The 10448-nt window shown below is 31.4% G+C and overlaps 1 protein-coding gene across 2 annotated transcripts; it reads right to left on the bottom strand.

Moving 5' to 3' along the window:
* Positions 1 to 63: 63 nt before the first annotated feature.
* On the bottom strand, positions 64 to 9310 carry LOC110991962 (activating signal cointegrator 1 complex subunit 2 homolog). Of its 2 annotated transcripts, none has more exons than XM_022257569.2 (5): positions 9186 to 9310; positions 6218 to 6316; positions 4908 to 5033; positions 1738 to 1917; positions 64 to 1214 (listed from the first exon to the last, which is right to left on the bottom strand). In XM_022257569.2, the coding sequence occupies exons 1-5, from the start codon at positions 9258 to 9260 to the stop codon at positions 996 to 998; spliced, it is 699 nt and encodes a 232-aa protein (XP_022113261.1). In that variant the 5' UTR covers positions 9261 to 9310; the 3' UTR covers positions 64 to 995. The 2 variants fall into 2 exon arrangements, with proteins under 2 accessions (XP_022113261.1, XP_022113262.1); XM_022257570.2 differs by having other exon boundaries at positions 6218 to 6313.
* Positions 9311 to 10448: the final 1138 nt, after the last annotated feature.

Raw genomic sequence — 10448 nt, 5'->3', positions numbered from 1 at the left:
TAAGGTATATAATATTATAATAAAGAACTGTATTCTCTGTTAAATTCAATAGTAAGAAAATAATACTTATAAAACATTTTATTAACAAGATCTTATATCACATACAGAAAACATAATTCAACTCTAAAGTGCGGTATACAAGCTTTAACATATTTTAAATAAATTTATTAATTACTTTAACATTTTGGACTAATTCTTATTCTAATAGTTCGCAGACTAAAAGCTAAAATCTAAGAATATACATAGGAAGGTATCTCTACTTAAAATAACTTGTATCGAAGAACGTATCTTCTGCACAGCATGCTTTATATTTATAGTATGCTTTATACAATTCTAAATTCAAATAATTTTTATATGGAAATCTGAGAAGAATAATATAATATGCAAACTAAACGGTAGTTCAAACATTGTATGGATATATTTTCGACCAAATGTTTAAAATTCTATAGACGAATTATAAAATCCTTGATTGAAATATACAAGTATTTAGTGAAAATGAATAAAACATTTTTTGAAATGAATAAAGAGGACTCTTGACTTTGGATTCATATTGATTATGGCATTAGAAATAGCAGAATATTTATCGGGGCTCTAAATTGAAAGGAAAATAATATGATGAAATTTATATATGCATTAATTTGGCACTTAGCGAATGAATCTCTAATAATGATTATTATGACAATGAAAAAAGTATATGACTTAAGAGTAAAGATGGTATTGCTTAGAAATGAGTAGAGATAAAAGGACTTTTCCAGCTGATAACAATTATTTAGATGCACACTTAGTCAATAAGATATATTATTTTAAATTAAGAATTAAACTTGAAATAAAATCTTTTACGGTCAATCGAAATAATATCATAACAGAAACATTATGAGAGGAAACGGAATTAGAAATCATTTCATAAGTTTTTATAATTAAGTAATTTATATTGACCGTAAATACTTGTGATACTTTTGAGAATATCATTACTAGTGTACACCGAAATTGCAAATTTATTCATAGCGGTAATACTGTTGCTGTTGCGGCTGTGGTCGTTGTTGCTGGTGAGCCTGCTGTTGCTGTTGGGGCACGTATTGCTGTTGCTGTTGTGGCACGTATTGCTGTTGCTGCTGTGGCACGTATTGCTGCTGCTTTTGGGGTGGTTGAACTTCTTGCGTCTGCGGCTTGGGTGTGGGGAACTTGATTACGATGTCGGTGGGTTTGCGAGATACCTGGTAGGGAAAGAATTAATTGTAGTGACAATAAAAATATACAAAGTCAAGATTATGGCGTTAATGATAGTAGAACACTATAACTAACTTTGTGTTTCTTTGTTTATTTTTACCACATTATACATAGTACTAAATCTAGGGGATATATTACAAAATCTTTTACTGATCTAAAATGTATGACAAAAATTATAAAAAAATACATTTATAAAATAAAGATACAATAAGAAATAAAATACCAGAAATTTTTCTTAAGCAGAAAAAAATACCAGCAAAACAACGGACAAGGTTCGATAGGTACTTAACAATGCTACTTTGAAACCGATCTGCCTACTACCGAATATATCCAGCCGTACTGTTTAATTATTTTTTAAAAATAATATATTAAGTAAAAGTATATACTATATTTAGAATTACTAATCACTAACTACTAACTATTAAACAATTTAATGTAGTAGAAAATATCTGCAGTCCTATAAATTAAAGAATTTTAAATGATTATGGATAATATAAGTTATTGAATTACCTCGGCTTTAAAGCCCTCTTTCGGGTCAGCGGTGTAGGTGACAGTTCTGATGAAGCCATCACTGTCTACCACAGAGTAGGATCCCTTGATGACATCACCGTCCCTCTGTTCTTTTCTGTTCTGGTAGTTTGTGTATTGGTCGTCGTTCACGTCAAAACCGAATTGGTAGGAGGGGCTAGGCTGTTAAAAGAAAAGCATATCGTTAATGAGTCATTATCCTACTTTTGTTCACTGTACATATTTTATATACAAAAATTACTTCTTTAGATAGATTTTATATTCATATGTATTGAAGAACCAATTTTGAATTTACCGTTCTACCGATAACCGGCAATTGTTTAAGTGTGTGAAATTATCGTCAGAGTGCGAATTAACTTACGGTAAAAAGGTCAATGAACTTTCATAAGTTATGTATACATCAACTTTATTCAACCATGAGTATCAGCTTATAATAGTGTTTATATGTATCCAAACCTCGGATGTGCAATGTACTTTTCTGTGCGGATATAGCACTTAATGGTACGGTGAAAAGAACACCGTAAAGAAATCGGCATGACTTCTCAAATAGTCGACGGCATATTAGGCACAGAAAGCTTGCCTATTAGAAATAAAAATTACGAAATAGATTCAACAATCTGAAGCTAAGACCAATGGTTGTGGCATTGGTCATTATTATAAATCGTATTCAGTATATTTGAACTTTCAATGTATGTACAGAAGAATCTCAATAAGTCTAAAACCTTCATAACTTGAAAACCTAAGCCTCTATTAGTCGAAATCAGAGAGCCCTTGTAAGCCGTAATAACATTTTCTCTCTACGACTCGAAGTCGAGAAGTAAATTCAAAACATAGCAATTGTTTGAATTTACAACTTTATAATAAGACGTAATTTTATTTTATTCAATTAAAGTATTCCTACAGCTACTCATTAAACAATACTCAAACAATTATATTATACACAAAAGAATACACATTCAAACATAAACGTAAAGCACCGGTTTACCTATTTATACAAAAAATATAACAAAGTACAAATACATACAATAAATACTAAATTCTAAATTATAACTCCAGAGATTCATTGATTATTATAATAAATATTTAATACAAAGAAAGAATAACAAAGCAATTATTAATAAAAGATACCAGTTTTTTAAATATTTTTTTAAGCATTTTTTAGCCTCATTAAATATATATATTTGCTGGTAATTTGTGTTGTAATCTGAAGGTATACGATACATAACTGTTATACCTCTTGTAATTTGCCGACAATGTAAACCAACCAATAAAGTTAAGTATATTGAGAAACAGACCGTGCTTCTAAGACATCAATAATTTAGGAGTTGTTGTTACCTCTGTAACTTTTGCGACTGAGCTAAAATCTGATTCTTACCCAATTATTAACCAATATTTAACCGTTTATAGAAACTGGTACACTTTATGTACACGTACGGGACGAATGAACTACTTTCACTTCAAACTTGCCACAAACTCGTTGTAATAAATTACTAACAGGGGAGAACGTTTTATTCGCATGATTTGTACTCTCTATATTACGTGGGCAGGCAAATTATGTCAGAATTCAATCTTAGTGTTTATAATTTATTTGAAAAAATGTATAATTAAAAATATGCGTAGATTAGTTGCCTACATATTAACAAATAAAAAAAATCGAGTAGGTACACATGTTAAAAATAAAGCTTTATTGTAAATGAATTAGTACTAAGCTAAAAGCCCCAATAGATATTCATACTAGTATATGATCACTCCATGTATTTGTATATCTATATTCACACTGTATATGTGCTAATGAAAATATAAATAAATAAATAATCTGCGTTCACTGCACAAGACGTTATGCGACAGAATAGCGTTTAATAATATAAACGAATTCATCAACCAATAATAAACCGAATAATATTTCTCAATCTCCCTTTCTCTTCCCTTTCTCACTTGCTTGCTCCCTAATCCCGCTCCACGGCTACTTGCTTCATGCTAAGTCTATCCTTTCTCCCTCTCTCTCAATCGATCTCAATCTCTCTCCTATTCTTCAATAAAAACGTTGCACATCTTCGTGACGCTAATATTATTTTTATTGCGCATCAACCGTAAAAATTATACCCTCATGCGCCTAAAGTAGTTTTAATACACAAATAATCTGGATTTGTGTTACAACCCTTTGTTGATATTAAGCAAAGCTAAGCTAACTAAGCTTCTAAGCTAGACATATTACGTCAACTTTTGACGTGACCCCTCTTAAAAGAAACGATTCGATTTAGACGCACCTGTCTTAATAGCATTACACTGACACTGCTCTGATTTTGCAGCAATAAACCATAATTATTCTTTATGTAACCGCGTCAAAGTAATTTGTTACAGTCAGGCAAGTATGTGGACACGAGGTATTGCCTCATGGCCATTTTTAAAGTAGCACAAGTTTGATCTTGATATTTTTCAATTGTATAACTTAGCCTGTGACAGGTTCGATATGTACGATATGATACGTATTTTATTTATTTTTATTTTATTTTAGAACCAAATTTTGATTAAACAGGCTTTTGTCCAATTATATATCTAATAATTATATTAAACGTTTTTATTGCCGGCAAGGCACTCAGGATTATTTTTAAAATTTTATACTAATTTAAGTTTATTAAACCAAGACAGGTACATAACAATTTGATTAATCGTTGTTTACACATTGTTTCGTGTATCGGTAATCGAATCTAGAAAACCAATCAATCGCAATGTAAGTTGTTTCATGTATTTTTGTATAGCTGCTTTGTCTTAACAAATATTAACGATTAATTTCATCGTCAAATAAAACGTAGGTAAAAAGACAGCCAATTAGTAACTTGCTACCCAAACATAGGGAGATTTTGTGTGCTACTGTGGCGCTACCACCTTTTTAGCTCTGGGCCTCAGATTTCTATATCTGTTTCATGATTTATCAATCTAAAAGGCAAATAGGTGATCAGCCTTCTGTGCATGACACACCCTCACTTATTGGGTCTAAGGCAAGCCGTTCGAGCAAATGTTAAATGCACACAGACAGAAATTCTATTGATGCACAGCCAAACCGTCGTCCTCAGAGATGAGAGTCGCAAGCTGAAGATACGAAGCCAATACTGCAATTGTTAAATAAATAATATTATTGTTGAATGCCTTACGTCATAGTCTTCTGGGTCTCTTTGCTGCTGGGGTTGGGGTCTGTATTGAGGCTGTGGTTGGGCTTGGGGCTGAGGCTGGTACTGAGGACGCGCCTGGTACTGATCTTCACTTTGCGCGTTGTATGGCTGTAAGAAATTTTTATTAACACAAATGTATATAGGTGATAGATGATATATCTAATCAGTTCACATAGATTCTGAGATATTAGTAAATTCTTTCGTCTGAAAAAAGTTAATACAATAAGGTAAGGATCGAACGATTGTATGTCAAATCCTATCCAGTGTTAAGTGTTGGAAGAAAGAAGTTGATTAATTATTCATATAACAACTACGGCACAATGCTTTTAAAAAGCAAGTTGTAGCTTCTCCGGTATTTTAATATTTTTTCTTGTAAAGTGTAAAAAGACATGTACAATCTAGACTAGAATCAGGGAAACGTCTAATATTAAACGCGCTATCCGTCTTCGAGCACAGACTATACAACATCTCAACTCTTAAAACTTATATTTATTTATTTATTAACACTTCGTTGCATTACATAAAAGGAAAATATTAAACATAATTTAATGACAAGCAACTGGCGGCCTTATCGCTTTAGAGCGATTTCTTCCAGACAACCACTGTGAGTAAAGGAAAAAACCACTATGAGTATATTAGATAAGGTAGGCAAGAAGTGCAAAAATAGAAATAAAAAAAAACATACTTAACAGAAACAAAAAGAAATAAAAATAAACTAAACTGATACAAGTTACATAAAACAAAACAAAAAGTAAACAGTGCACATGAATCATGACAATCTGATTCAAGATCGGTCTCACGTCAGTTAGTGGTTAGTGATATGACGTGGACAGGTAATGTTTATACAGCAGAAATTTAAAGGAAGATAGAGAAGGAGCTAAGCGAATAGTGACGGGAAGTGAATTTCATAGCCGAACTGCTGAAACCTTAAAGGAATCGCCAAGAAAAGAGGAGTTATGAGATGGGATTTCAAGGATATAGTTTTCGGAAGAGCGTAAACTATACTTATGTGAACCCAAAAATTTGAAGTCATTTTTGAGATAAGAAGGAGTTTTAGGATTGAACAGGATGGAATATAGGAGATGGAGAACATGAGCATCACGTCGCTGTCGAATGGGTAACCAACCTAGCCGCTTACGGAACGCAGAGATATGATCATACTTTCTTAGACCGAAAATAAATCGGATACAGAAGTTTTGGAGACGATCCAGTTTGTTTAGCAATTCCTCGCTCATATCGGAGGAGCAAGAATCGGCATATAATTACGAATATATTCTACAGAAGTAACTCACAAGTCTAGCTGGTGCAGCCTGTTGCGGTCGTGGAGCATGTTGCTGCTGTCCCTGGCCAATGTACTGTCTCAGCAGGTGTGGTGGTATACCTTCTTCCTGCTGACAAACACTTTGTTGTAGTTAAATTCAATCTTTTTAGTTCTAGAGGTCGTACGTTTGTTAAGGACAGTATAAAGGTGTGTTCTAATAATAAAAAGTAACTTTTATTAGAAAATAATATCAGGCGCAAAAAATTGTAATACATGTACTTTTCTTCGTGATTCTCTTTCATTAAGAAAGTCCTTCATAATATTTTTTGTTCATCAAACTTGTTGAACAATATTTCTTTCTAATGTCTTTCTAAATAAGTTTTCCTACATAAAATAGTAACTGATTTTGATAACATAAATAAAAAAATAAAAAAAATAAATTAAAAAAATACGTTTATTTTGGAACATAAGATCTTCTAGGTATCACTTATTCCACGTCAATCAATTCAAACTTGTAGGCATCCCTACAAATTTTAGCTGAATGCTTACTATATTAACTAAAATATATTAGGTCGTAATATAAATTAGACAAAAAAAATCGCATGGTCACAGCATACAAGCATACAAGCAAAAATTGATTTTAATAAGCTGTCAAGTCTGTTAGTTGTCAAAATTACAAACCAAATTTCTTAATTTTAAACTAATTTGCTTAAATTTTAAATTAACCCAAAGAGATTTTGAAAACGAAAAATCTCAACAGATTTTAAAATAAAATGTTTGCAGACGCCACAGACTATCAGAGGATTGATTTTACAACAAAGCCGTAGGCTGTAGGCATTAATTTAATTATTCATAACATAATACACCTACTAAAATTAAGATCATACTAATTAACCTTAAAATCATGACAGCTATGCATAACCAAAATCAACCGGTTTTATTACATAACAGTAAACGCTCTAGTTCAAATATTGCACATAATTAAGTAATTATAGATATATATTACTATTAATTAATGAACTCTACGCTTACACCTATAAACATGTTACGGCATATTCTACATGAATCATTATTAAGGCTAATGAAAATGTGCTAATGTGTGATTATTAATCATTATATATTTTTCGAGATGACATAATAAAAAAGTGTGGAGCACGATGTACAGACTCGAGCGGTAACAAGTTCGGCTCCGTACATCGAGAGCAAACAACGTATTTGACGAGAGATCGTTGCTGTAATTGCTACCGCGGCTAATAAATAGTCTAGCCAATCAGATAATAGATAGCCTGACACTAACCAACATAAACTCTAAATTAAAAAACTACTTTAAATGCATTTGTCGCGCTCCCAAATAAGACTGCTATGGTTACATTAATACAAACCACAGCGGTTTTCTAATGTAAAATTTTGTGATATATTATATCCATTGCAATATTTTATTTATTCTTAGAAGCTTTATCATTCGTTTTGCTATTTTTCAATTTATGCTTATTGGTGATTTATCTGTGCGGTGGTTTGGCGTTGGAGGTGTAGAGTCTGACAGTCTTCGATGAGCACTGTTATTCTATATTTTATCTCGCTTACATATTTATTATAATAAATAAATAAAATAAAAATAAAAAAGCCTTTTAATTCTTACAGCAGAACAAGTTACATTAATTAAGTTTACTTACATACTAGTGTTAGTTTTGTTAGTAATTGAATTTGTATCCTAAATTTAGTTGTGTTAGTTTTTCCTATTATTAAACGATTATTTTTCTGTAAGAACTCCTCTATGGGTGAAGGCCTCCACCAAAGATAGCCAGTACTCTCTCGATTGGGCTACTTGGATCCAGGCGAGACCAGCTATTTTTTTTATTTCGTCTTCCCAGCTAGCCATATTTATTATAGAACAATTTATTCTTAATTTTTATTTCATTTCTAGATAGATTTTTAAATGTTTAATGCAATCTTGCAGTTCAACAACCTTTACTTTTTATAATTGATTGTAATGCTTGTATTGAAAGTAAATAATGTAAATTTATATATTATATATCTTAAATCTTAATTAAATATAAAATTTATCATGTAAATATAAAACTGTTCCAGATCTCGGACATTTTACTTATATATTGTATTCTGCATAATGATCGTTAAATTACATGACTTTTAAATATACTGTATTTCTTATGTAAATAAAATATTTTTATCACGTTCTTAGTATTTGTCTCCGAAAGAAAATAAAATGCAAGTATTCACGTTGGAAGTGTCGTAAATTCACTTTCACTACACTTTTCAACTGCACTTCTCCCCAAGTATATCTGTTGTTTCGAAACAATTTTAGATACATTAATTCAGTGCGACATGCATGTACAATCACCTATCTTTTCTTACTAGTAAGCATCCCACTATGAAACTACTAATATCCTTTAAGCTATTTTATTCAAAAACTAATTTGAAATTTTTGCTACTTGATTTTTCGAAATTTATTATCTAAAAAATAATCTTTTAAAAAATCTACTAGAAAGAAATCCTTATTTCAATTAGGATTATTTTTCGCCGTCTGTTTTACGTGAAATGCCCCATAATATATAAAGCATAATGTCAGAAAGGTAATGTCCAGAACTTACACGATTGAAATTTGATAATCGCGTAAGTCAAATACGCGTCGCGTCGTGTAAAAAACAGACGCATAATATTTAAATTACGGAACGAAATAAGATATAATTAAAAAAAAGTTAAAGTTAATTACATTCATATATATTTTTTTATTAATGATTTCCAATACTACTAATAACGACTATTAAGACACTCTGTAGTTTGAGCCTTTGTCTCATATATGATTAGGTATACAAAAATAAAAACTGTAATACATTTTTTGATTTATTAGAAAACAAGCTATGTAGTAGTATATCATTTAGCTCTATTGGCATAAACACATTTTTGTAGTAAATTGGAATATACCAATACATGAGTACAGAAGAAATCACTAAGCCGAGCTCTCGATAAAAATAACAAACCTGTACTTGGTACTGAGCGACAGTGGTTCCTAGCACACAGCCGACCACCGCAAATACAACACAAAAACGCAACATTGCACACACGAGATTTAGAATAAAAAATAAAGTCCACTCCACACACGGGTCCCACAACGTTTGTAGGCCTGCGCGTGCGCTTATACTTTATATACTGACACCCCTTCTATTAGCATTGGGGGATTGACAATTCAGTAAGCCTTAACAAGCTGTTAAAAATATCTAGCAAATTACTCGCATATGTTCAGTAGCCCTTTAAGGGTCTTAAACTAAAATGTCGGCTGTTGCGTTTTGGGTTATCAGTGCCAGTCAGGACTAGAAGTGAGCCCTAGAAAGAATTCGATTTGGAATTCTGACTAGGGCTAACTCTCTATTCTAAATATTACCGATGTGTTAGGTTCTATACAGCACGAGTATTTATTGTACTAATACCCTCAAGATTCGGGTACTCTAAACCAGTAGACTTAAACTGCTCCTATAAATTAAATAACCTACATTAAATAATATATTATAATTTAATAAAATAATATCATTAATATTCTACACTTGGGGTTGGTTACAGTATATATGTATATACAGTAACCAACCTCAACTTTCCAACGAGAAGGAAATCAAAGTTGAAGGAAAAATATTAGATTCATATGAAAACATAAGATTACCTTGTTTTCATATGAATTAGAACTGCTGAAATAATTCTTAATTTACCTAAATTGATGAAAACATTTAATATTGGATCCCATTAATGATTCTCTTTTAATAAATGTTTAACTTAAAAATACGTTTCTGCGCTATGATTAGAATAATGAAATTTTTATTAGTCATTGTAGGCAAACGATGTTTCATAATGGTTGATGTATATCATAGAATTAATTTAATAGCTTTTGCATTTAGCCTTTGACTAACGTTGATCTAAAGTTCAGATCTAAGAGGCTTGTGTTTTTATCATGAAAATAAATTTAATTATACTTTGGTTGGGCTTATAAATTATTTCAAATGAAATTGTTGATCAAGGTAAAATATTATTATCAATGTATGATTTACTTTATAAATGCATTGAAATTTTCAAGTTTTCCATAAATTAAAGGATTGCATAGACTCAAAATTACAGACACAGTGTGTGGCACGTAAATACTTAATGTTCTATGACCCGAGGATGGAGCAGAGATAACCTCCTTCGGTCTTGCGCTTCATGCTGAGCATTTAACCCTGCTTATGACATATGCTCTCCTAGTACTTTGAGATTGGTTG

Source organism: Pieris rapae, chromosome 16 (genome assembly GCF_905147795.1).
Source record: "Pieris rapae chromosome 16, ilPieRapa1.1, whole genome shotgun sequence".
Taxonomy (NCBI): Eukaryota; Metazoa; Arthropoda; class Insecta; order Lepidoptera; family Pieridae; genus Pieris; species Pieris rapae.
The sequence above is the reverse complement of the archived record's forward strand: the minus strand, read 5'-3'. Positions and strand labels throughout refer to the sequence as shown.